The sequence below is a fragment of the Salvelinus namaycush genome, chromosome 23 (genome assembly GCF_016432855.1).
Source record: "Salvelinus namaycush isolate Seneca chromosome 23, SaNama_1.0, whole genome shotgun sequence".
NCBI classification, from domain to species: Eukaryota; Metazoa; Chordata; class Actinopteri; order Salmoniformes; family Salmonidae; genus Salvelinus; species Salvelinus namaycush.
This window is the reverse complement of record NC_052329.1, coordinates 39160762-39188322: the sequence shown is the minus strand read 5'-3', so window position 1 is coordinate 39188322 and position 27561 is coordinate 39160762. Positions and strand designations below refer to the sequence as shown.

Genomic DNA, 27561 nt, shown 5'->3' with positions numbered 1-27561 from the left:
ATCATTTTCTGTATTTTCCTAGTCGTCTTGAACTCACTGAAGTCTGAGATTTCCCAGTTCCGAGTTTCCAGTTGTCTTGAACGTGGCAGAAGTCATGCTGGATTGACAGCATGGCCAATGTACTCAAACTTTACCAATTGGATATCACAAAATTGGGGAGAAAAAGGGCGTCATTTTTTAAACATTTTATTTCAAAGGATAAATATTCAAATGCAACGCCATGGGCCAGAAGTTATGATCTTGTCACATCGCTGCAACTTGTTTATGTCCAATGGCCGATAAGCAATGATACGTTTTATTGATAATTTTTCATCAAATGACAGGGATTGAAAAGGATTTGCCATTAGATTGTCAACTTGATTCATGATGATGACTGCTTGTCTAGCTTGCTAGCTAAGATTTTGAAAGTATGATGTTGACATGTCCAGTCCAGTCAAAGCTACGGTAGATATAATGTGATTTGACGTTATTTTATCTGTGGCCAATTACCTTGAGTCTTCTTGGATGGGCACTTCTAATGTAACTCTATGGCAGCACCCAAGGGGCTTGAATTTCTAGCTCTACCTGTAGATTTTGCGTTGACGTAGTGTCCCATGAGTGACAGAACACTGAGCCAATCACGGCACAACTAGAGAACATCACCAACTCCTACGCTCAGTATTTTCCGCTAGCTGCCCCACCACCACGGAAAGCACTGAGCTAGGCTGAAACACCTGCATTTTGGAGCTGCCTTACTCAAGAAAGCAAAAAAGAAAAGGCAAAGGAGATGCCTAGTCAGCTGTACAACTGAATGATTTCAACTGAAATGTGTCTTCCACAGGCTACCTGTCGAGATCATGTTTGTATGCGGCTTTATTAACATTTTTTTTATACATTGTTTACAAACTGATATGTGATATGTATTAACGCCACACAAAAAAACTCTGCCCCACCTGCCCTGAATGATGAGTCGCCACTGGATGGCTGTGTGGCCGAAATAGCCGAATCCACTAATTTGAAGGGGTGTCCACATACTTTTGTATGTATAGTGTATATGGAATAGTCTTGAGTTCATTGATTTCATTTGCGCAATTGACAAGTCTTGCCATTTGGATCAGAGCTAGAGCGCATAGGCTTACTACAATCATGTTGTTGATTACAGGTTTTAAAACGACAGATTTGTAGAATAGATTTAGTCTCTACCCCCGGCATATTCATACAGTAATTTCAACTCCTGATTACAAATGTTGGTGTTGCTTTTAGTTTTATTTTCCGTTTCTTTGCACCCATCCATCATGACTCTTGATTGATCATATGAATCAAAGTGAAGATTGCTTACAGCTTTAAGGTGAAAGATCCGATTGAACTCCGCACGACTCCTCTTTTTCCCCCCACAATGCATCACGCGCGAGCCTGAGTCCGCTGGCTGTGGTGCTGAAGCGGCGCATGCCGGGGGCTCGAGCGCAGACACACAATCGAAGGCATCCTCTCGCGCGATGGTCAAAAATAGATAGAAGAAGAGAGCTTGTAATTCAGGAATCCAAGCCAATTATTTGTGATTTTTATATAAAATACAATTTACGGTAGTCTGAATTTGTGTAAGCTGTTTTGATAGCTTATAGCCTATTTGCGCGGTGCGTGTTAGGTTTTTAGACCACCCTCTCCTTATATTATCTATCTCTCATCTTTATTGTTGTTGCCTGCCTGTCTCGCGCATTCTTTATGCACAGCACGCCGCTCCAGTCCTCTCCGAGTAAATAGACCTTCGTCGGAACAGCATGGCCCGGTCCAGTCGTGCCCACTGAGAGAGATGGAAGCAAAACAGCACTCCATAAAGAGCCTGAAGAGCTACCCAGAGGCGGGGGGCCGGAGCCTGGCGGCGGCCGCGGGAGACGTCGGCGTTGGAGGTGGTGGAGGAGGGTGTCTTGCCGGCTCAGCACAGATGGAGATGGAGGCAAACATACAGAAAGCCATTGACTTCAAGGTGGAGGGCCACCGCTGCTACAAGGAGAAGAAATTCCGGGAAGCGATAGGGAAGTACCACCGGGCTCTGCTGCAGCTGAAAGGGGTGCATTTAGTGGATGGAAGCACGGACTCCCAGGTCAACCTCCTGAGCCAAGCCGCCGTCAAGCTGACGGAAGAGCAGCGGAGAACCGTGGAGATCACGGAGATCGAGTGCTACGACAGCCTGACAGGTGAGTAGCTAGCCTAGTCAGTGGTGTTGCTCAGCGTCGCGGGTCTTGAGCATGGACAGCTCGTATACTGAGATTCTGCCATTGTTCGTTCCGGTTCACGGGGTTAGGAAGGAACTCGTTTAGACAATTAGCCAGTGTCAAGCATAATTTCCGCAGCTGTGAGGCCTGTATGAGGTTGGTTAATAAGAATAGGCTTAATAATACATTAATAGCTGGCGCTTTGCACAGTGGACAGCGCAATGGAGCTGAATATAGACAGGTAGATGGCGAATGTGTCCATTTTTTTCATTGTGTGATATTCCTGTCCTTTCAACGTGAAATGTATTGCCAATCTCGATTAATGCAGCCATTTTTATCTCAATATTATATAATTTCTGGGTAACAATTAAGTACCTTACTGTGATTTTTTTTCAATAAAAAAATGGTCAAAAATAAACTAAAATAGCTTCTTAGCATAGAGGAATTCCTCAAGCAAGAATTTGGCTAGGACTGTCTGGTAGTGGTTAGAGTAGGGTGGAAAAAACTAAAACTACCTGTTATTGACAGAGAGGTTTGGAACTCTCGTTCTTATTGGTGTATTAACTAATTTACCACCTGGTAATGTCACCAGGCAGGCCAAAACTCCATCCCACCAAAACAGGCTGTCATTTCAGTCAGTCTTTTCGAACAGCTCTTCCACTATAAGGGCTTTATCATTTTCAAAATGTGACAGTATTATTCCAACCTCATAGTGTGGAAATGTAAATAAAACACAGGAAAATTACATCTTTGACTGCACTGGGCCCTAATCATTATTTTATTAGTAAACAGTACAAAGGTTAATTATAATACATTATCATTTGTGTGCTCGAGTTGTTTTTGTCTCAAGCCATGTCTTCCTCTTGCGATTCTTATCAAGGGTTTTTTTCACTGTCTGTCTCTCTTTGTTGTGCTCCATTCAAGTAATTTGTTTGCTTCTCTTGATTCCAAACCTTTCCCCCCCCCAGTTAATTCCTTTGATAGCCACGGGGAAACTAGTGATTTGATGGTAATCGGCTGTAGTCAGTGGAAAGGCTATATTAGCAGGAGTGAAGAGGTGTACATCCTGTGGAAAAGGGACACAAATACACACAGTGGGAGCCTGGGGGTTATATGCTGCCATATCATCCAACACATGATGCCTCCCACAGTGCAGCTGTGTTGTTACAAAAACAGTTCACATGCTCTGAGGTGGAAAAACATGGTGTGGACCATCCCAGTTTACAGGTGAAATCTGTCTAAATGGATCCTAAAATTACCTTACAAATACAAGTGATATGCCACTATGGCTGCATTTACACAGGCAGCCCAATTCTGATATTTTACTCAATTATTGACAAAAGAGCTGATCTGATTGGTCAAAAGACCAATTAGTGAAAAAAAATATCAGAATTGAGCTGCCTGTGTAAACGCAGCTAGTGAATTGAAACTCACAACACTTTGGTTAGAATAATTGACAATATTAGTATTTTCAGGTCATCATTGTCATGTCTGGTCATCAAGGTTAATGCCTCTGTCAAACCAACCACAAGTGTCAGTTAAATAGGCTATGTATGTGTAGTGTAATTTGAAAAGATAAACTGATATTTTACTCAGAAACTTAAAATCTCTTAACAATGAGATTTGAGTAAAGCTGAGTTTACACATATTTGTTATTGGTAATGCTTTGAGTAAGAAACAGGATAATCTATTCAACAGATGTGAGATTAAGAGATTGCCTACTGCCAGATAATCTATGAAACAGATGTATGAGATTTGATTTTAACAGATACAGTAGTCTGTCTGGCACATGTGAGTTGGCCTATAGGAGATTAGATGTGTCTGTGGGTCTAATGATGACAGTATAAATATTGTTTACCACAGTGACAGTAGTCTGTCTACATGAGAGTATGGCTAAAATGTTACATAATGCATTGTGAAATCTATTTCTTTATTTTACATTTTTTAAATGTTTTATTTTAGGCGTGGATCAGTTTAATATTGCAGAAAGATTGTAGCTTCCATCAATGTAATTGTCTGCATCATTTCCAATCCCCCATATCTTTTTTGGGTAAATATTTATATCCATATACAGTTGAAGTCGGAAGTTTACATACACCTTAGCCAAATACATTTAAACTCAGTTTTTCACAATTCCTGACATTTAATCCAAGTAAAAATGCCCTGTCTTAGGTCAGTTAGGATCACCACTTTATTTTAAGAATGTGTAATGTCAGAATAATAGTAGAGAGAATTATTTATTTCAGCTTTTATTTCTTTCATCACATTCCCAGTGGGTCAGAAGTTTACATACACTCAATTAGTATTTGATAGCATTGCCTTTAAATTGTTTAACTTGGTTCAAACGTTTCGGGTAGTCTTCCACAAGCTTCCCACAATAAGTTGGGTGAATTTGGCTCATTCCTCCTTACAGAGCTGGTGTAACTGAGTCAGGTTTGTACGCCTCCTTGCTCGCACACACTTTTTCAGTTCTGCCCACAAATTTTCTATTGGATTGAGGTCAGGACTTTGTGATGGCCACTCCAATACCTTGACTTTGTTATCCTTAGGCCATATTGCCACAACTTTGGAAGTATGCTTGGGGTCATTGTCCATTTGGAAGACCCATTTGCGACCTAGCTGTAACTTCCTGACTGATGTCTTGAGATGTTGCTTCAATATATTCATATAAAGTGTACCAGTCCATCCTGCAGCAAAGCACCCCCACAACATGATGCTGCCACCCCCGTGCTTCACGGTTGGAATGGTGTTCTTCGGCTTGCAAGCGTCCCCCTTTTTCCTCCAAACATAACGATGGTCATTATGGTCAAACAGTTCTATTTTTGTTTCATCAGACCAGAGAACATTTCTCCAAAAAGTACGATCTTTGTCCCCATGTGCAGTTGCAAACCGTAGTCTGGCTTTTTTATGGTGGTTTTGAAGCAGTGGCTTCTTCCATGCTGAGCGGCCTTTCAGGTTATGTCGATATAGGACTCGTTTTACTGTGGATATAGATACTTTTGTTCCTGTTTCCTCCAGCATCTTCACAAGGTCCTTTGCTGACGGCTGTGTGGTCCAATGTTGTTTATACTTGCGTACTATTGTTTGTACAGATGAACGTGGTACCTTCAGGCATTTGGAAATTGCTCCCAAGGATGAACCAGACTTGTGAAGGTCTACAATTTTTTTTCAGAGGTCTTGGCTGATTTCTTTTGATTTTACCATGATGTCAAGCAAAGATGCACTGAGTTTGAAGGTAGGCCTTGAAATACATCCACAGGTACACCTCCAATTGACTCAAATGATGTCAATTAGCCTATCAGAAGCTTCTAAAGCCATGACATCATTTTCTGGAATTTTCCAAGCTGTTTAAAGGTACAGTCAACTTTGTGTATGTAAACTTCTGACCCACTAGAATTGTGATACAGTGAATTATAAGTGAAATAATCTGTCTGTAAACAATTTGGTTAAGGTATATATAAACTTCCGACCTCAAATGTATATGCATACACATACCTATAAAAATATACATCCTTTTTTTTGAATATACCTTTATTATTGTTAAATCTATTTGGTCAGTGATATACTTAAGCAATAAGGCCCGAGGTGGTGTGGTATATGGCCAATGGGGCTGTTCTTATGTACGATGCGTCGGTGAGTGCCTCGACACAGCCCTTAGCCGTGGTATATCGGCCATATATCAAAAACCCCCGAGGTGCCTTATTGCTATTCTAAACTGGTTACCAAGGTAATTAGAGCTGTAAAAATACATGTTTTGTCATACCCGTGGTAAACGGTCTGATATACCATGGCTGTCAGCCAATTAGCATTCAGGGCTCGAACCACCCAGTTTATAATATGATATACTTTATGGTGCTGTATTGTTCATTTTGTTGACTATCTACGAGGATTCAGCACCCTATTATTTAGAAGAATCTATAAGATATTCTAACAAACAGTTAACATGAAAACATAAAATGGGTTAAAGGCAGGCTGGGTTGCTCTGGTGCTGGCTGTGTCTCCCTGTGTTCTGTCTCCGCTGGGTCCTGGCTCAACTGGCGTGACAGGCTGAAGGTCGGCTCTCTCTGCCCCCTCTTATGACCCTCTGCCTGGGCCCTGTGGGGGAGCTACCCTGGCGGAAAGGAGAAATAGAGAGGAAGGGAGGAGGATGGAAAGAGAGGTTAAAAGACAGGGAGGGTAAACGAGAGCAGGAGAGAGAGAAGTAGAGGGAGAAAGAAAGGGAAGAGGGAAAGCAAGTTCAGTGGGTGATGAGGGGCATATTTACCATGGCAACCATCACTGGGCCTTTTCCTGTTGTTATTCTCATGTCCATCACTGCATTCTGCTCTCACCTCTCACAATAACAAAGATTGTTTGATTGTTTTGTGACCTCTCCCTCAATCTGTGTTTTATTTTAGATTGAATAAAAATACAATATGCGTACACATTTAATAATACTGGAGACCTCTCCACCCTACCAATGGTCTGGCTACCCAGAGTCCTGCTGGACAGAAGGTGGCCCGTGTCGTGTTGAGTTAGGCAGCATTTTGATTGGCCAGCTGTCTTACTTTCAGACGCATGATACAGGGGCAACAGAGTGGACAGCCTCACCTCCAGCGCCTCTGTGTGTGTGTGTCTGTGTGTGCTTGTGGGTGATTCTGTTTGTCTCAGCGATCGTTCCTCGGAAGAACAGCAGCTAACCATCTGATATGGAGAAGGGTGGGGGTACACAGATTGCTTCTCGCCCTGCCATTATCACAGTGCCAATGCTGACATTGCTGTGTGTGTGTTGTCTGTTTTTTGTACAGGGATGTGCAAGCTCATTTTGTGTGTGTGCTAGACTTTTGTTATGACAAGGACAGGACTATTGTCTGTCTTGTGCCAGTCACAGCACCTTTTTAAATGACATGGCTACCCGGACAAAGGCGGCCCAGAAATGTTCACTAAATGCAGCGATTTTGCCGTCAGCATGACGCAGACAGCGATTGTGTTTGAGACAGAGATCCCAGACAGGTGATGGGAGAGAAGCCGACATCAAAGGAGACAAGTAATGATAGAAAGAGAGGAGAAAACTGTGTGCGAACGACAAAAACAATAAAGAACTGCATACGACTGTGATGGTGGTTTGGGAGAAAGAATATTTACTGAAAATAGAGAGGGAGTGAGAGTAACAGAAAAATTGAGGTTTGTGCGTACAGTGTTGTTACCTGATTCTGTCTGAGAGAGAGCTATTGAGATGAATGGCCTATTTGCCGTCGCCCTTAAAAGAGCCAACATGCTGTTTCCCCATGAGGGTGTGGTACTGTTTCTAAGTGGGTTACACCAGGCTGTAGCCGCTCTGGAAATGGTGCTGCAACATGTTGGCCAGAGGTAGACCGTCAGCCACGCAGGTTGGCGGTTTTTGGGATGAGTCATGTTCCGCAGGCAGCACACCCACCCACCCAAACCACATACTGTGCTCACAGATACATATGATAACAGCCAATATACTAACAGTTTTCCCACTGTTCTTTTCGTACATGGCACTCAAAGCACTTCCCTAGAATGAGACCCTATGAGCGAAAGACGTTGAAAAGGCGTTGGAAATAAGTCTTTTCAACGTCTTGTGCTGACTGGGGAGGAAGACTATAAAAACAGCAGGAAGCAGTTGCTGGGTTATTAGATCATTTTAAACAATACAGATTGCTTATTCAGATAAAGAGAGATCTGCTGTAGAGAACAGACGTCAGTGTAAAAAAACATGAGTCCGGTGCTAACTCCTTTTGTGAGGGAGATTGAACCGTCTTTTCCCCGGCCCATTTCCTCTGATCTCTGACTCAATTATTCTTTTGTTCCGCGTGATTGGCTGCGATCGGTGCGTGAGTCATGAGTCACAGCCTCGGGTTGCAGCTGCAGCGGCACAACGTTATGAGCGGAACCGCTTGTTTCGTAACACCCAGCACCTTTTATTCACCCATCAGGATGTTTCGTAACACCCAGCACCTTTTATTCACCCATCAGGATGTTTCGTAACACCCAGCACCTTTTATTCACCCATCAGGATGTTTCGTAACACCCAGCACCTTTTATTCACCCATCAGGATGTTTCGTAACACCCAGCACCTTTTATTCACCCATCAGGATGTTTCGTAACACCCAGCACCTTTTATTCACCCATCAGGATGTTTCGTAACACCCAGCACCTTTTATTCACCCATCAGGATGTTTCGTAACACCCAGCACCTTTTATTCACCCATCAGGATGTTTCGTAACACCCAGCACCTTTTATTCACCCATCAGGATGTTTCGTAACACCCAACACCTTTTATTCACCCATCAGGATGTTTCGTAACACCCAGCACCTTTTATTCACCCATCAGGATGTTTCGTAACACCCAGCACCTTTTATTCACCCATCAGGATGTTTCGTAACACCCAACACCTTTTATTCACCCATCAGGATGTTTCGTAACACCCAACACCTTTTATTCACCCATCAGGATGTTTCGTAACACCCAACACCTTTTATACACTGTTCTCGAATGCTCTTCTTACTGCCATGATGATCGTGTGTGTGTGCGTGTGTGTGTTTGTGTGTGTGTGTGTGTGAGCTCTACCACTCAGCAGCAGATCCACCCATAGTTCTTTCAGGAGATTGGCTTTCTTTTAGAGACAATGCATTAAGCCAAAGAGCTGCGATGAGGGCATGATGGACACTTTAGAAGGTTTGGACTGTGTATTATTTCATCGATGTCCATTAACATTTCACTGCGGCATGTTTCTACTAATCCATCAGGCTCCTAGAATGCTCATGGGGTTCATTTACAACTAACTGGAGGTAGTGGGTGTATCAACACAATCTCCCTTAGCTCCATCACTGGCCAGTGTGTGTGTGTATGTGTGTGTGTACGCATGCATGTGTGTATCCGTGTCTGATGCGCAGGGTCAATATTTCTCACCACATCCATTTCCACTCAGGGCTATTACATTGAGACCGTCGATGAACTTGTGACCCTTGACTTGCAATTACAGGACCCCGTAGTAACGCAACTTCAATGAGTGTGTAGATTCAGTATCATCAGCATCCGTTTCTCCCCAGACAAGGAATAGACAACCAAGAGTCTTAGAAGAAGATAAAAGTCAATTTACTGGGAGTTCCATTTGACTCCCAGTATTGCTACACTTCCCCAACAATCTTGAGGTGCATGACACCACCCTCTAATCTTAATCTCATTCCAGAAGGGAACGGGGATATAATACTGTCAGAGCCTCTGGCCAAATGTCACCCTATTCCCTATGTAGTGCACTACTTTTGATCCGGCCCTGGTCAAAAGTAGTGCACTATATAGGGAATAGGGCGCCATCTAGGACACAGACTTAGTCCTCAGTGCTATATAATACTGCAGAGGGGGTGCTACCTGTCACGAGGCCTAGCCTGCTACACAGTCCAGTCAGCCCCCTCTTATAAAACCAGAGTGGAGCAGAAAAACTCCTCCCTTTCACCCACTGCCAATAACGTCACTAGAGGAGGAGATGGAGAGGGGGATGTGTATGGAGGAGGTGATGGAGGGGCGAGAGGAAGAGCGAGGGAGAGACAGGGGGTATGAAGTGTATGGAAGAAGAGGAGGGTGGAGGAGAGAGGAAGATGAGGGTGAAACGGAGGAATGGGGGATGGTGTTTTTCTTTGGTTCGTATGTTGGCAGTTCAGAGGTTGCGTAGTTGTATGAGAGCCATGGCTGCGTTATGCCAGGTCTGCAGATGGCATAGCTTCGCTGTGGGGGCTCGACTGGGCATTCTGTACTCTCCTCTTTACCATTCCGTTGCAGCCAAGAGAGAGGGAACAAGAGAGAGAGAGAGAGAGAGAGAGAGAGAGGAGGAGGGTCAAGGAGCCAAGAGAAGGGGTGCTGAGCGTGAAGAGGGGAAGGGTGGGGGAAAGAGAGTGAGAGAAACTGGACAGAATGTTAAGGGAACTGTTATCTTCTAATATGAAGAGATTAGAAGAGGAATAGAGATGGAGAGAGAGAGAGAGAGAGAGAGAGGGGGAAGAAAAGAGTGAGGGGACTTTGGTGGACCTTTTTGACCTCTGGGAGGAGGAGGGAGTATGTTACGTTGTTCTTCATTGCTGCATTTGCGTATCATTTGTCATTGTAAGTATGGTGATGAGAAATCACGTCCAAGGCTAACGGTATTATATTATCGCCCTGGCAGAGCTGGAGTGCTCTTGTTTATGGCAATAAATATGATCCAGTCATCTGTGAAGGAGGGAGGGCCTTTTTTAGTCTTCAGTTGAAAGTCACGCCATTAGCTTAGAGGAGACTGAAACAGATGCCCTCTCTGACACTCTCACAGTGAGAGAGAGAGAGAGAGATGCAGTAAGAACATACAGAGTGTTTTTGGTCAACAGCTACAGTAATGAGAATATGTAAGAATCATTTGTGCATATCTAACTCACTGCGCTCCAGTGAACAGGAGAGACAACTTGTTATTTATCCAGAAAGCTGCATGTTATTAATATAGGCGGGGACCACACTATGTTCCCTCAGCCCTATGTTCCCTCAGGCCTATGTTCCCTCAGGCCTATGTTCCCTCAGTATCCACTGAACCAAATTCAGTCAAAATTTGCACAAATTATTATTGTTATAAGGTTATTTTTAATATCCACATATGTAATGGTATAAACTGAGTATACAAAACATGAAGAACACCTGCTCTTTCCATGACATACAGTGCATTCGGAAAGTATTCAGACCCCTTTACTTTTTCCAAATTGTTTTACTTTACCTCCTTATTCTAAAATGGATTCAATAGTTTTAATTTCTCATCAATTGTCAAATCTAATTCCATCAGTGTAGATGAAGGGGAGGAGACAGGTTAAAGAAGGATTTTTAAGCCTTGAGACAATTGAGACTGGATTGTGTATGTGGATTGTGTATGTGTGTCATTCACAGGGCGAATGGGCAAGACAAAACAGTTATGTGCCTTTCAACGGGGTATGGAAGTACAGTACCAGTCAAAAGTTTGGACACACCAACTCGTTCCAGGGTTTTTCTAAATTTTTTACTATTTTATACATTGTAGAATAATAGTGAAGACATCAAAACTATAAAACAACACATGGAATCATGTACTAACCAAAAAATATATATTTTATATTTGAGATTCTTCAAAGTAGCCACCCTAGGCCTTGATGACAGCTTTGCACATTCTTGGCATTCTCTCAACCAGCTTCATGAGGTAGTCACCTGGAATGCATTTCAATTAACAGGTGTGCCTTGTTAAAAGTTAATTTGCAGAATTTCTTTCCTTCTTATTGCGTATGAGCCAATCAGTTGTGTTGTGACAAGGTAGGGTTGGTATACAGAAGATAGCCCTATATGGTAAAAGACCAAGTCCATATCATGGCAAGAACAGCTCAAATAAGCAAAGAGAAATGACAGTCCACCATTACTTTAAGACATGAAGGTCAGTCAATATGGAAAATTTCAAGAAGTTTCTCCAAGTGCAGTCACAAAAACCATTAAGCACTATGATGAAACTGGCTCTCATGAGGACCGCCACAGGAAAGGAAGACCCAGAGTTACCTCTGCTGCAGATGACAAGTTCATTAGTTACCAGCCTCAGAAATTGCAGCCCAAATAAATGCTTCACAGACTTCAAGTAAGAGGCACATCTCAACATCAACTGTTCAGAGGTACTATGTGAATCAGGCCTTCATGGTCGAATTGCTGCAAAGAAACCACTACTAAAGGACACCAATAAGAAGAACAGACTTGCTTGGCCCAAGACACACGAGCAATGGACATTAGACTGGTGGAAATCGGTCCTTTGGTCTGATGAGTCCAAATTGGAAATTTTTGGTTCCAACCGCCGTGTCTTTGTGAGACGCAGAGTAGGTGAACGGATGATCTCTGCATGTGCAGCATGGCTACCACAGCATTCTGCAGCGATACGCCATCCCATCTGGTTTGCGCTTAGTAGGACTATCATTTGTTTTTCAACAGTACAATGACCCAACACACCTCCAGGCTGTGTAAGGGCTATTTGACCAAGAAGGAAAGTGATGGAGTGCTGCATCAGATGACCTGACCTCCACAATCACCCAAACTCAACCCAATTGAGATGGTTTGGGATGAGTTGGACCACAGAGTGAAGGAAAAGCAGCCAACAAGTGCTCAACATACTGTATGTCGAAACTCCTTCAAGACTGTTGGAAAAGCATTACAGGTGAAGCTGGTTGAGAGAATGCCAAGAGTGTGCAAAGCGGTCATCAAGGCAAAGGGTGTCTTCTTTGAAGATAATATATTTAGATTTGTTTAACACTTTTTTGGTTGCTACAAGATTCCATATGTGGTTATTTCATAATGTTGGTGTCTTCACTATTATTCTACAATGTAGAAAATAGTAAAAATAAAGAAAAACCCTTGAATGAGTAGGTGTGTCCAAAACTTTTGACTGGTACTGTAGGTGCCAGGCGCACCAGTTTGTGTCAAGAACTGCAATTCTGCTGGGTTTTTCCACACTGAACAGTTTCCCGTGTGTTTTAAGAATGGTCCACCACCCAACGGACATCCAGCCAACTTGACACAACTGTGGGAAGCATTGGAGTCAACATGGGCCAGCATCCCTGTGGAACGCTTTCGACACCTTGTAGTCCATACCCTGAGGTTGTTCTGAGGGCAAAAGTGGGGGTGCAACTCAATATTAGGAAGGTGTTCCTAATGTTTGGTGTACTCAGTCTATATGGAACCTACTGAATATGTTCAATCACAATGACCTTGACCTTTTGTCAATATTACAGCAGCCTAAATGGCATTTTCTGAGATTTGTATTTTTTGTATTTTAAAAAAAAATCTTAGCGTCTACTCAAGTATTTTTTATGGTGATTGGCTTTCATATGTGAAATGATATGGCCTAGCCACTGAGCAACAACTGGTTGAATCAACGTTGTTTCCACGTCATTTCAACCCAACAAATTCAATGTGATGACGTTGAATCAACCTGGAAAACTGATTGGATTTGAAAAAAGTCATCAATGTAAGGGAATTTCATCTTTTTTTCACCCAACTTTTTACCTAAATTCAATGGTGGAATTTTTTGGTGGATTCACGTTAGTTGACAACTCAACCAATTGTAAATCAAACCTAAACGATGAACTGACATCTGTGCCCAGTGGGTATGACCCACTGAAATATTGAATCATTAGTGACCGGAAACAAATTTCTCCGTTGAATAAGGGGTTATTTATCTCCACATTTAAATAAGCTTTTTCGATCATATATTTGGCACAAATAAGCAAGGCCATTGGACTGACTAAAAATGAAGGTCAAGGTCCCAGTGACCGGAAATGTACACTGAACAAAAATATAAACGCTAACTGCAACAATTTCAAAGATTTTACTGTTACAGTTCATATAAGGAAATCAGTCAATTTAAATAAATGTATTAGGCCCTAATCTATGGATTTCACATGACTGGGAATACAGATATGCATCTGTTGGTCACAGGTACCTTAAAAAAACGAATTGGCAAGGATCAGAAAACTAGTCAGTATCTGGTGTGACCACCATTTGCCTCATGCAGGGCGATATCTCCTTCGCATAGAGTTGATCAGGCTGTTGATTGTGGCCTGTGGAATGTTGTCCCACTCCTCTTCAATGGCTGTGTGAAGTTGCTGGATATTGGCGGGAACTGGAACACGCTGCTGTGCACGTCGATCCAGAGCATCCCAAACGTTCTCAATGGGTGACATGTCTGGTGAGTATGCAGATCATGGAAGATCTAGGACATTTTCAGCTTCCAGGAATTCTGTACTGTTCCTTATGACATGGGGCTGTGCATTATCATGCTGAAACATGAGGTGATGGCGGCGGATGAATGGCATGACAATGGGCTTCAGGATTTTGTCACGGTATCTCTGTGCATTCAAATTGCCATCGATAAAATCCAATTGTGTTCATTGTCCGTACCTTATGCCTGGGGGGAGAGAGTGGCGCAGCGGTCTAAGGGCGTCACTACAGTGCTAGAGGCGTCACTACAGACCCGGGTACGACCCCGGAGCTGTGTCAACACCGGCCGTGATCGGGAGTCCCATAGGGCGGCGCACAATTGGCCAAGTGTCGTCCGGGTTGGGGGAGGGTCTTCTGCGCTAACGGCAAAAGATAGCGTCTGTCTGTCTGTCCTCAGTGACATCATCCACCTAGCCAGGCCAGCCTTCTCTCTCTCTCTGCTGCACACCGATGTCCAGTTAATTCGCTTGCTGAAGGCCACAACATCATCACAGTGCCACACAAGGGACCCAGACATACAGTATAGTCCCCTCTGTCTGGAGAACACAACAACACTTCAACATACACACACACACACACACACACACACACACACAAACACTGCTTGTAACCACATGCAAATGGAGAAATGGCCAATGGGCATGGCACTGATGTACAGTAAAGTCATACGAGTAAGGCTGTTGCGGTGACTGTATTACCGCCACACTGGCAGTCATGAGTCATAGCTGCAGTAAAATTCCATGTGAGTCATGGTAATCTCCTCTTATGCACTCTGGACATGCGTTGTTAGTACCCAACTATCATCAGGTCACTAATGGCCTGGTACTCAGGGTACTATTGTCCCTCTAACCACTCTGACATCAATGCAATGCTATCAAAAATCACATCAAACATTTATCATCGAAACAGTATGTGCTTTTTATAACTCACCCTCACTGTGATGATCAGTTTGAAGAAAACAGTTAAATGGGATGAAACTGAGTGGAAAACATGGTCATTGGAGATGTTGTTTCAAAGCCTAACGCAACGAAATGGACAGCGCTTTCTGATTATTTCAAAACATCCATATGCGTATTAGAGCTTTATGCCTAGTGCTGTTTCGGTGAACGTATTACCACCACGCCGGTGGTCACGAGTCATGAAGGCAGTCAAATTCCACATAACTGTTTAGTCACGTAATTAGGCTTCTCCAAGCTCTGATGCTGCTGCTGGTCATTAGCAGCCTACCAAACTTGCTAACTGCCTGGTACTCAGCACTCTTTTGTCCCTCTAATCACTCTGACATCAATGCAAATGTATTCGAAAATCTAATCAAACAGTTAATGAGAGCCCATCAGCTCATGTTGTGCAACATTTCTATAGGCTATCCAATTGCGGGAGAAAACAGAGTGATGGCCTCTATTAAAAAGAAGAGGATCCCATCAGCTTTCTATAGGATAGGCCGACTAAATGTATTTCTCAACCTTCCTAATATTAAGCACATTTACTATATTTAGATCAGGAGTATGGCCTAGCTGGCTGCCATGAAAATAAACCACTGGGAAAAGCGTCCTCCATTCGCTATTTAAGTGCATAGATGACATGTATTTTTTCCGCTGCCCCTGTTTCGATACAGGTGCATGATAATGGTCCATTCTAACAAATGATACGCATATATTATTTAGTACATGTAAAGACACGATTAAATCAAGAATAGTCTGATTGGGGACAATATAAGCCTATCACTTGTGAATTATATATTATCACTTGTGAATGATGCCCAGCATAAGAATCGATGCCTTTTTTTTGCGACTTGTTCGATTCATAGTCGCACACCTCTCATGTAGCCTAGCCTGTAGGCTTATATGTTTTAATAAGGTTTGTATCACAACTAAAGTGGCCAAATAACTTCTTAAAATTAAGCACATTAATCAGCTTTACAAGGGGTGTAGAGCCTAACTGGCATATATAAGCAGCGCATGAGTTTCAAGTTTGGGGAAGTTAATTTTCACCATAAAAATGCACCTTCATAATAAAAGCATTACATGCATAATTGCATTTTTGGTCACTTTTGATAATGGTGTTTTCTGCTAATGGAACATTCATGCTTATAGTCTACTACCATGTGCACATTTCTGTGCTTATAATGTGAAGAAATAGCCTAATAGTTCATCAACATTTTAAGCTAAACGTTCTGATCTGTTGCATAAGCCACATTGCATAAAAGAAATAAAAATTAAACTAGCGGTTGTATTAATTTGGGATCTATCGCATCCCACAACTGTCCCAGACTGTTCGGAATATGTATTCACAGAATAGAATAGGGACTTTTGTACTATGGGGAATGGTAGATTGACATAGGCTAGTGCTTTTGCTGTTCATTAGGCCTTCTCATCTTGTTGGCTGACGAAAAGTAAATATGGACAGTTCTTCCAATATCTTCAATATGTGCCTCAGAATTGGATAAGGATGCGGGCAGTTGTGTCCCGGATGTGTCTGTCTTAACTTGTAGCCTGTGAGAAAGACTCGATCACGTGACGAAGAGCGGTGCGAGTGAGAGACGCTTCGGATTGCGTAGCACACTCAGTGGGTAGCACACTCAGGGAGAAGGGCACAACGTAGCATCCGGGCCGCAAAAGGCATGGATTTCTTTAGGATGCATTGCGGCCACAAAGGGGATGCTGCGTGAAAGTCGAGGCATTATCAAATGATTGTCAAATTGTGAATGATAGACTATTGGAGTGTGTACAGCCTGCGCCAAAAAACTAAGCAGAGCTCATCCCTTTCAAGTAACTTTTTTCAAATCATCACTAGAGTCTAATCATGCAGGCTTACAATGTATTACAAATCAAAACATATAGCCCAACGTTTGTAGAACAACTAAAGTTACATTAATAACTCTAAATTAAGCATATTGTAGTACATATTTCTCTATTAACCGCTCAATACAGAATAGACGCATGTGCGCACTCTCTCAAATCGTTTGGAGAAAATATAATATATTTTATTCAGCTTTGTTCAGTTGTATTCTTCATACTATAAAATAATGCCACGGAATTATAAGCAAATCATGTCTGCTAAATGACCTAGTGTAGCCCACAGCCATTTGGCATAGCCACATCTGGACCTAACATAAGGACAACTCAGTATGCTATTCTTGTCTTCTGAAGTAGACTACATTTTCTTCATATCATGCTTCTTTAGACCTGTCTAAAATAAATAATGGATTTATTGTGAAGGTGTATGCTATATTCCATGGTTTATTATTAGACTTTTTTTAATGGTTTGTGTATAAGCCCGGAGACGCTAAATGTGTTTGTTAATTATCGGTCAATTATCATGAGACCCACAGTTATTTGCTTGACAATCACCAGCTGATGAAATTTCGTGACCGCCACAGCCCTACTTTTGCATAGGCCTATATATGAGCCCAAGATAAACATAACCCTGAATTAAAATAATGATTGTGCGTTATATAACATATAGCCTACCGCATATTACTCATGGCAGAAAAACATTTAAAAATATATAATTTAAGATGTCTTTGGTAAATAATTGTTCTAGCCTATACTCCAAATTTAAACAAATTAGCCTAAAATGATTTTGAATAGCCTAGTAATAGGGAATTTCTTATATTTTCATAATTAATATGCTGACACATTACCTTTTGCTACAGAATATCTCACCACTGCGCGTTGCCATCTCCGCTCTCTCCCTCATTGCTTTCTGCAGTGCCATAGAGAGTCAACAGTTTAATTAAATATGTTTTGTTGCGATTTTTTTTTTCACTATCTATTTTCGCGAACAGATTTCACTTGGTTTCCCAAATGAAGAGCTGGGTAGCTGCAGGAACAGGGTTGGAGAGCCCATGGCATACGGAGTTTGGGAGGAATACCCCCAGTCGCGCAGCGAGAGGCTTCATGCTCCTCAAACAGTGGTTGATGTGTGGAGTGAAATAACCGGAGTAGCCTATGCTAGCATGAGTTTAAAACTAACCGGCGGGAAAGTGGCCTCCATTCGCTATTCGCGTGCATACAGATGACGTCTTTTTTCCCCCTGCCCCTGTTCCTGCCCATTTGATAATGAGACATTCTAAATCGAAACTAATTTGACATATTAGTAAAGACAAGATTCAAGTGAGAGTAGTCTGATGGGTGAAAATATGATCACATGGGAGAACAGCGTGTGTCGCCTGAGGCAAAGAACAGAGCGCAGACTTTCTCAAATCATCAATAGCCTGTAGTCGCATCATGCAGCCCATATGTTTTGATTTATGTTCTAAGGTTTGCATCATTCACAACTTAAATTGCCAAAATAACTCTACATGTATTGTATAGGCCCTGTTTAAAATGATCACTTTTACGATCAACGTGGCCACTTCATATGCACACTCGCTCCGGAATAGGAAAATCAACTTTCTATTTTATTCAGCCAAGTTCAGTTATATTCTTCTTACTATAAAATCATATAACATAAACATAATGGCACGGGACTTATAAGCATATCTTGTCGGCTAAATTAACAAGCCTACATCCTATAGCATGGTGCATAGCCAGATAACATAATCATATTCTGTTCTTCTGAAATACAATAAAGAATAGATTTATTGTGATGGGGTATAATTCAATTGATTTATTCGACTTAAAAGTAGATCAGCGCATCAACGGCTTGTAAACGAGGCTTGTATGCATGGAGCCCAGGAGATGCTAAAAGCGTTTATGTTAAATTAACGTCAATACCGGCAGGCTTTTGCATGATAATATCCGGCTGACAAAACACATGACCACCACAGCCCATACATATGAGAGCACTATTCACATTGGGCATGCTGATGTCATCTTACTGCTGATGAAGTAATTACAAGGATAGCTATTTCAATCTTATGAATATTTCAATAGATGAGCTATGAATTGAATCCGCTACTATTATGGGTGATGTAGCAATGCAGTGGATGCGCGGTTGAGGTTTAGGGAGTAAGGGAGGGAGAGTGGCAAGAGAGAAGCGCTGTGGCGCCATCCGGGGATGGCAATTAGAGAGGCGTGGAGGAAAACACTTGTTTCTCTGCTCGTTTGGCAGTTTCGTCTTCAGCACTCCATAGACGGATGGAAGCCTCCGAGGGTGCTGTGGATGTCACCGAGGCATACACGTACACAGAGGCTCATATTGAAACACTGAGACGAGCAACAAGAGGGTCTAATGATAAGGGATGATACAGTATATATGTGTGTTTGTGTGTGTGTCTAACGACGATATGGGTCTGCATTTGTCTCACTACTGCAGGGATACAGCAACCCAGGAAGCTCATTGGTATAACTGGAACAAGGGGTGTAAATGATGCCCCTCAGTCCTATCAATCAATGAGCATTCAGGACTTTGTCACGATCGTCTTCTTGAGAAAGAGAGGACCAAGGCGCAGCGCGTGAAAAATACATCTTCTTTAATGAAGGAAAAAACAACCACTTACAAAATGAACAAAACAAACGATCGTGAAGCTAAACAGAACTAAGTGCACACATGCAACATAGACATAGACAACACCCCACAAAAGCCTACTGCCTATGGCTGCCTTAAATATGGCTCCCAATCAGAGACAATGAATGACAGCTGTCTCTGATTGAGAACCAATCTAGGCAGCCATAGACATAACTAGACAACATTACTCTACTCTGCCCCATACCCATACAACACCCCTAGACACTACAAAACACATACTCTCCCCATGTCACACCCTGACCTAACTAAAAAACATAAAGAAAACAAAGAATACTAAGGCCAGGGCGTGACAGACTTGAATAAATTAATAGATTTTTTTTATGTTGAAATTCTCCCTGAAACCTTGACAGGGATGTTGGAGATTACATCTGACGGGGTTTGAATTATGCTTACCAGTGAAGAAATATTAATGTGATCAACTTCATAGGTAATATATATATATATATATATACAGTTGAAGTCGGAAGTTTACATACACTTAGGTTGGAGTCATTAAAACTCGTTTTTCAACCACTCCACAAATTTCTTGTTAACAAACTATAGTTTTGGCAAGTCGGTTAGGACATCTACTTTGTGCATGACACAAGTAATTTTCCAACAATTGTTTACAGACAGATTATTTCACTTATAATTAATTCACTGTATCACATTTACAGCAGGTCAGAAGTTTACATACACTAAGTTGACTGTGCCTTTAAACAGCTTGGAAAATTCCAGAAAAAGCTGTCATGGCTTTAGAAGCTTCTGATAGGCTAATTGACATACTTTGAGTCAATTGGAGGTGTACCTGTGGATGTATTTCAAGGCCTACCTTCTTACTCAGTGCCTCTATATTGACATCATGGGAAAATCAAAAGAAATCAGCCAAGACCTCATAAAAACAATTGTAGACCTCCACAAGTCTGGTTCATCCTTGGGAGCAATTTCCAAATGTCTGAAGGTACCACGTTCATCTGTACAAACAATAGTACGCAAGTATAAACACCAAGGGACCAAGCAGCCGTCATACCGCTCAGGAAGGAGACGCATTCTATCTCCTAGAGATGAACATACTTTGGTGCGAAAAGTGCAAATCAATCCCAGAACAACAGTAAAGGACCTTGTGAAGATGCTGGAGGAAACAGGTACAAAAGTATCTATATCCACAGTAAAACGAGGCCTATATTGACATAAGCTGAAAGGCCGCTCAGCAAGGAAGAAGCCACTGCTCCAAAACCGCCATAAAAAAGCCAGACTACAGTTTGCAACTGCACATGGGGACAATGATCGTACTTTTTGGAGAAATGTCCTCTGGTCTGATGAAACAAAAATAGAACTGTTTGGCCATAAAGACCATCGTTATGTTTGGAGGAAAAAGGGGGATGTTTGCAAGCCGAAGAACACCATCCCAACCGTGAACCTCTGGGGTGGCAGCATCATGTTGTGGGGGTGCTTTGCTGCAGGAGGGACTGGTGCACTTCACAAAATAGATGGCATCATGAGGGAGGAAAATTATGTGGATATATTGAAGCAACATCTCAAGACATCAGTCAGGAAGTTGAAGCTTGGTTGCAAATGGGTCTTCCAAATGGACAATGACCCCAAGCATACTTCCAAAGTTGTGGCAAAATGGCTTAAGGACCACAAAGTCAAGGTATTGGAGGGGCCATCACAAAGCCCTGACCTCAATCCTATAGAAAATTTGTGGGCAGAACTGAAAAAGCATGTGCGATCAAGGAGGCCTACAAACCTGACTCAGTTATACCAGGTCTGTCAGGAGGAATGGGCCAAAATTCACCCAACTTATTGTGGGAAGCTTGTGGAAGGCTACCTAAAACGTTTGACACAAGTTAAACAATTTAAAGGCAATGCTACCAAATACTAATTGAGTGTATGTAAACTTCTGACCCACTGGGAATGTGATGAAAGAAATAAAAGCTGAAATTAGTCATTCTCTCTACTATTATTCTGACATTTCACATTCTTTCCAGATAAGGGAAAGAAACCCGCTGAATGGAGAACGAAAAAGACACAAAAACACTGGGTGAGAAGAGGACGGAGACAGAGGTAGACAAGTGCAAAAGGGAGAGGAGGAGAAAGAAAAAAGAGAAGGAATAGAAGGGTGGAGAGGAGGACAGTGCTGTGTCACTTCGTTGGAGCCAGTCTGCTGCTAAAGGCAGCCAGCAGCAGCAGCTCCGGCCCTGCCCTGTCCTTCTGAATGACAGAGACACACATTCACTGTAGACTGGTGCTTAGGGAGCTATTATTAGCGGGCCTGGAGAAAATCTGTGTATGCAGAGAGTAGCCATGTTGAAGTGTGATAACACTGCAGGCTTTATATTCACACGTGTGTGTGTGTGTGTGTGTGTGTGTGTGTGTGTGTGTGTGTGTGTGTGTGTGTGTGTGTGTGTGTGTGTGTGTGTGTGTGTGTGTGTGTGTGTGTGTGTGTGTGTGTGTGTGTGTGTGTGTGTTGATTGGGCTGGTAGGACTACGAGGGCTGGAGTGGAGTACCCACCCTCTGTACCTCCAGATACCAGATATCCAAACTATTGAACACTGAGTATCAGCTAGGTACTAGATCCTTATGTCTACCAACATACTACATTTTCTGACGTGCAGATACCAGATAGCCAATACATGCATGTTCTTGTGGAGTCGAAGTCGGGCTTTATCATGGGTTCAGGGGCAGGCTCATAGCTCTAGGCAGCTGGTAGCCTAGCGGTTGGAGCGGTGGGTCATTAAGTGAAATGTTGCTAGTTTGAATCCCCGAGCTGACAAGGTGAAACATCTGTCGATGTGCCCTTGAGCAAGGCACTTAACCCTAATTGTTCCAGGATTGCTGTTGATAATGGTTAACTCCCCCACTGGGCTCAGATGTACATTCAATGTCTATTCCCACTCTTGGAGGGTGTGTGTGGGAAAAATACATTTCCAATTCACTCATGTGTATTAATACATGCTTGTGCAAGTGTAAAATATGTGAGAGAGAGAGAAAGTCAAGGCAGTGTGTCAGTGATTCAAGGGAGGCAGCGGTCACTATATCCACTCTGGTCAGTGAGTGTCCGAGGTCAATGATGACACAGTGGAGAGGAGATGGGGAAGCGGCGGGATGACAAATAGACGGAGTCCGAGATTGATGCAGGTAAGGTAGTGTGAAAATGGATGTGTGAACTAATTATAAAATGATGGACAGCAAACTGATCACCACCATCATCAGTGGCTTTAAATTAGCCAGCTCACAGCTGGCCCTGACAGAGAGAGAGAGGGACAGGTGAGGGGGGGGGGGGGGGGCAGACAGACAGAGAGTGTGAGGGGATCGAGGAAAAGAGAGTGAGATGGGAGGAGAAAAAAGAGAGAGAGGCCTCATCAGGCAGTGGGAAGAGACAGGAAGAGTGAGCGCTGGCAGTCGATCGATGCTGAGTTTTCTCATACTTTACATTGTTTGGCATGTCTCTCGACCATTTCTTTCTTCGCCCCTCCTCACTCCATCATTTACACTAGAGTATGTCTCCCTATCACTATTACCCCTCAACGTCTTTATTTCTCTCGTTGTTTATCACAACAGAGCTTATTTCTCTCTCTCTCCTCATACACTCTAAATGCTTCTCGCTCTTTTCTCATTCTTCTTTTGTGGTCTGATCTTTTTATTTTGATCAGACTCCTTTGTCCTCTCTCTTTAATCTCTTCTCTCTCTTTCTGACATCTATTCTCCCCATCTCTGACTCCCCCGCTCTGGGATAAAAGGCAGTCTTCTGTTTTTCAGACAAAATGCTCCAGGCACATTAGTGTGAGGATTCCGAGAATGTGTTAAACCACTCGCTGCATCTCTCTCTGTCTCTCTCTCTCTCTCCCTCTCCCTCTCTCTCTCTCTCTCTCTCTCTCTCTCTCTCTCTCTCTCTCTCTCTCTCTCTCTCTCTCTCTCTCTCTCTCTGTCAAACGCACACCCACACACTCACTTTCACTCAGAAGCTGTCATTGCACCTGTTAGGTTTCTCCCCAAAAAGATTTAAGAACTTGTAAATTCCACCATTTTCCCAAGTATGTCGCACTATCATTCTCCTCCCTTCTTCACCTCCTCCCTTCTTCTCCTCCACCTCTTCTTCCTCCTCTTCCTCCTGCTTTGAGTCTGCTCAGTATCCCAGTGCGGTGTGGTGCTTAGCGATATGAAAGAGAGAATCCTTAGAGAGAGGGTGTTTTCAGATCACTGACACTGACACTAACTCAATGTGCACAAGGCCATCACCAAACCACTTAGACTCAGCTCTTTCCTGGCTTCTCCCTAGATAGCCCCTCTCTCTCTCTCTCTCTCTCTCTGTCTCTGTCTCTGTCTCTGTCTCTGTCTCTCTCTGTCTCTGTGTTATTCTCTGTGATGAGAGCTAGATGAGTGGATGCGCGATGATAACAATGGATTGAAGTGAGAGTTTATTTTAGGTTCCTGTGAAAAGGAATAAACTGGGCGTGAGGAAAGAAGAGCAGGGTAGAGGGAAAAGTCCATTCGTGCTGTGATGTGGAGTAGCCTTTTGGCCATGCTTTGCCGGCTCTGACGATACTACCATTATCACATCGTGTCCGGATGCAGCCCTCGATGCGTTTACCCTGACAACCCATCCATCTGTCTAACGGCTCAGTGGGGTGTGGTCAGGGTGCAGTGTGTGTGTTTTTGTGCGTGTGTTTTTGTGTGCATGCATATTTCTACCTGTGTTTGTTCAGGCCCATGTTTTTACACTGTTTAATTATGTACATTTCGATACATATTTTTGTGTGCCCGTGCACTTGCGTGCATGTGTTTGTGTGTACGTGCGTGTGTGTTTGTGAGAAAAGAGAACACTCTTAACAGCCTTAGCCATGGCATAGGCCATTATGTGCTGTAACTGAATCCACTGAAAGCTTTCCCGTACTCTACTGGCTCCCTTACCCCTGGAGGATGATGGATGGATGGGAGGAAGGGAGGCAAGATGGGGGGAAATGTCCGCCATGTTTTTATAGTTGGCTGGATGGAAAAAACTAATATGGTTCATATCTAGAGTGCACAGAGGGAATCCGATGTGGCTGGCAGGAAGACTGTTTAGAAAAGCAGCTGAGTTTGAGGAAATGATTTGACCTTTGGCTCCTCTGTTGTGATCTCAAAGCTGCTGAGTCATATCCACTTATCAAACGTGAGAGTTCTCCATCCCCTAGCTTTCTATTTTAGCTCCCTAGTGGCTCGAATAACTTGAACTCGCTTGAACTATGTGCGCATGCTTGTACGCGCGTGCTTGTATGCGCGCAGCGCGTTGAGCATAACACGTCAACCCTGTAAAAAAGAAGAAGTGAAACTTGCATTCAATAGCCTCTCTCTATTGCACAGAACATGCTTTCATTCCCCCTGTCACAAGGGGATTTATGGCGGATTTAAGATGAAATCTTCAACCGTGATACATACGGTCAACACTAACTTTAATAGCAGTTCATTGGCACTAACTATATTCATCTATTTTATTTAACCCCTTGAGATGAGAAAACATGTGTTTTATGAAGTTGAACATGTGCTCTTTAGGACGAAAAGTTACAATTCGGTAACGTGCAGTTATTTACTAAGTTACACTATCCAAAATCTACTACATTCGTGGAACGACCCAGTACTTGACGTCTGTTGACTCTGGAGAGGACTGAAATGAACTGTGTAGCAGGTCTCTACCTACAGTCTGTAGACAGTGTGTAGACCGTCTCAGAACACAAACAGGTAGAGCTCTATTGGATGGGATGTAGCGTTACTTAGAGTGATGCATTTGTGTTGCAGTCAGACGCCCAAAGCTAGAAGTAATCAACATGGCTCCATTTCCTTATCCTATCTTGTTGTCAATTGGCGTATTGGCAGGACACAAACACGTACGCACGCTCGCCACGCTCGCCACGCACAAACACACACACTCTCCCAGAGACCTCTGTGAGTTACAGGAAGGTGACAAGCGCTGGAACACATACTGTCTCCCAGCATAACCCTCCCCCTCTCATCTCCCCCTGTCCCCCTCCCTCCTCCCACTGCGTCCCTGTCCCCCTCTCTCTCCCTCCCTCCCGGTCTCTCACTCCTGACTCACCCTGGCTCCCAGCTAATAGACCCTGACTCATGCTATTCACAGAGCTGTCTGTGTGTCAAGGGCAGAGACAGAGGAGGGAGGGAGGGAGGTGGTGGTGGTGGGGGGGTAGAGAGGGAAAGGTTAGAGGAGACTAGTACAAAGTGATGAAGACAGGGAGAGGTGGAGGATCAAGGGAAACGTCATGAGAGTATGGGAGGGAGGGAGGGGTACAGATGGAAAGAGATATAAGAGAAAATACAGAGATGTTCTTGTACTGACACAGGCTTCAGTATGACGGGGGCGGGTATAAGTATGACGGGAGGAGAGCAGAGGAGTAGTAATTGTCAATCAAAATTATAGGCTAAAACCAACCAAGAGCTTTTGGGCGCTGGACTGAGTGAACAGAAAGCCCTGAGATGACCCACTGTCAAAAATGTAACAGCTTCGCTGAACTGAAAGCTGCAATAAAGTGTGTGTGCGTGTGCGCGCGCGTGTGTGTACTAATGACGTTACAGACATTAGCTGGTGAAAAGTGCTGCTGTAAGGCACACCCATACGATTAATGACCACAATGAAACACAGTGTCTCCAAAGTGCTATTCTCTAAACTCTACCTTTCCTTATCTCAATAGTGTCATCACTATCTCCTGCCACATATATCACCTGTATCTGTCTTCTGTTCCCTGTGAACCTGTCTCCTCTCCCTCAACCCTCCATCTCTCTTTCTCTCTCTCTCTCTCTCTAACTCTCTCTCTCTTTCTTATCTCATCCCCCTCTTCCCACTTCATGTCTGCCCTGTCAGGAAAATAAAGCTTTACAGTAATAATCCTTCACTCTAAAGGTGTGCTAAGTTAGCTAGATTCCTCCCTCTTTTTCCGGGGTTAGTTCAACAGCAGTTCCCTCTTTTTAAATGGACTCAACAGCATAAGCTAAATTCTCTATTTGAATGTGTAATACATTGACCAGATTTTGTTTTTTGCAGCGTCCTAGCTTCTAGCTATTTTTATCTCCCTCTCATCCTGAAGAAGTAGTGCGGTAGCTGGACTCTGTTTAAAAGGCGTGGCACATCAGCTCTTGCCCTCTCTCTCTCTCTCTCGCTCTCTCGCTCTCTCTCTCTCTCTCTCTCTCTCTCTCTCTCTCTCTCTCTCTCTCTCGCTCTCGCTCTCGCTCTCTCTCTCGCTCCCCAACCTGTCCAAACTCTTTTTGTTTTTTACCCCTCTCTCTCAATTCAGTCCGATACCGACAAGCTATACTGGCACGAAAAGAGCAAACCAAGCAACATTTTCAAAGGAATGCACAATAGTACAGAAATGACTGATTCCTTTCTTTCCGTCCCTGTCTCTGTGCAGCGTGCCTGTTGCAGTCAGAGCTGGTGAACTATGAGCGTGTGAAGGAGTACTGCCTGAAGGTGCTGGGCCACCAGCAGGACCACTTCAAGGCCATGTACCGCGCCGGCATCGCCTGCTACCACCTGGGCGACTACGAATGTGCCCTGCGCTACCTGCGTGACGCCAAGAACCGCGAGCCCTCAGGTAGGCTGAGACAGTACTGCCAGTCAGTGTTTTTCATTGTCTGTCAGTAAAGAGAGAATCTGGTTTACTCATGTCATCTTATCAGGACATGTCACCTAATGCCAGCTGCAACACTAACAATTATCTCCCTCTATTTCTCTCTCTCTCTCGCTCTCCTTCTCTTTCTCTCCTCTCTCTCTCTTTCTCTTTCTCTCTCTCTCGCTCTTCCTCTCCCTCCCTTTCAATGACACAGACACAAACGTGCTGCGGTATATCCAGTTGACGGAAATGAAGATGAGTAGGGAGGGTCAGCGGGAGCGAGAGAGCGGCAAAGAGGCCCTTGGCTAACCTGTGCCCTTTTGGCCTCTATCACTATGGCCTATGCTACGACCCATCCTACGTCACCTCTCCTCTCTGACCTCCTCTCCTCCTTTATGGAGCCCAGTCCCATTGATGACTGGCCCGAGCGATGCGCTACAACCATGTAAAAGAACAGGGCAGAAAAAGCCCTGTCTCTCCCCCCTCTCTTCTCCTCCTTGTCTCTCTTCTTCCCCCCAGGCGCTGTTGTTCTGTACCCCAGATGCAGACTGTCAAACAAAGAAAAAAC

The 27561-nt window shown here is 43.4% G+C and overlaps 1 protein-coding gene across 1 annotated transcript; it reads left to right on the top strand.

Annotated features, from left to right (window-relative positions):
• Positions 1–1789: 1789 nt before the first annotated feature.
• LOC120018706 (tetratricopeptide repeat protein 9B-like) lies at positions 1790–27302 on the top strand. Its single transcript, XM_038961908.1, has 3 exons — positions 1790–2174; positions 26793–26975; positions 27208–27302. The coding sequence occupies exons 1-3, from the start codon at positions 1790–1792 to the stop codon at positions 27300–27302; spliced, it is 663 nt and encodes a 220-aa protein (XP_038817836.1).
• The last annotated feature ends 259 nt before the right edge of the window (positions 27303–27561 follow it).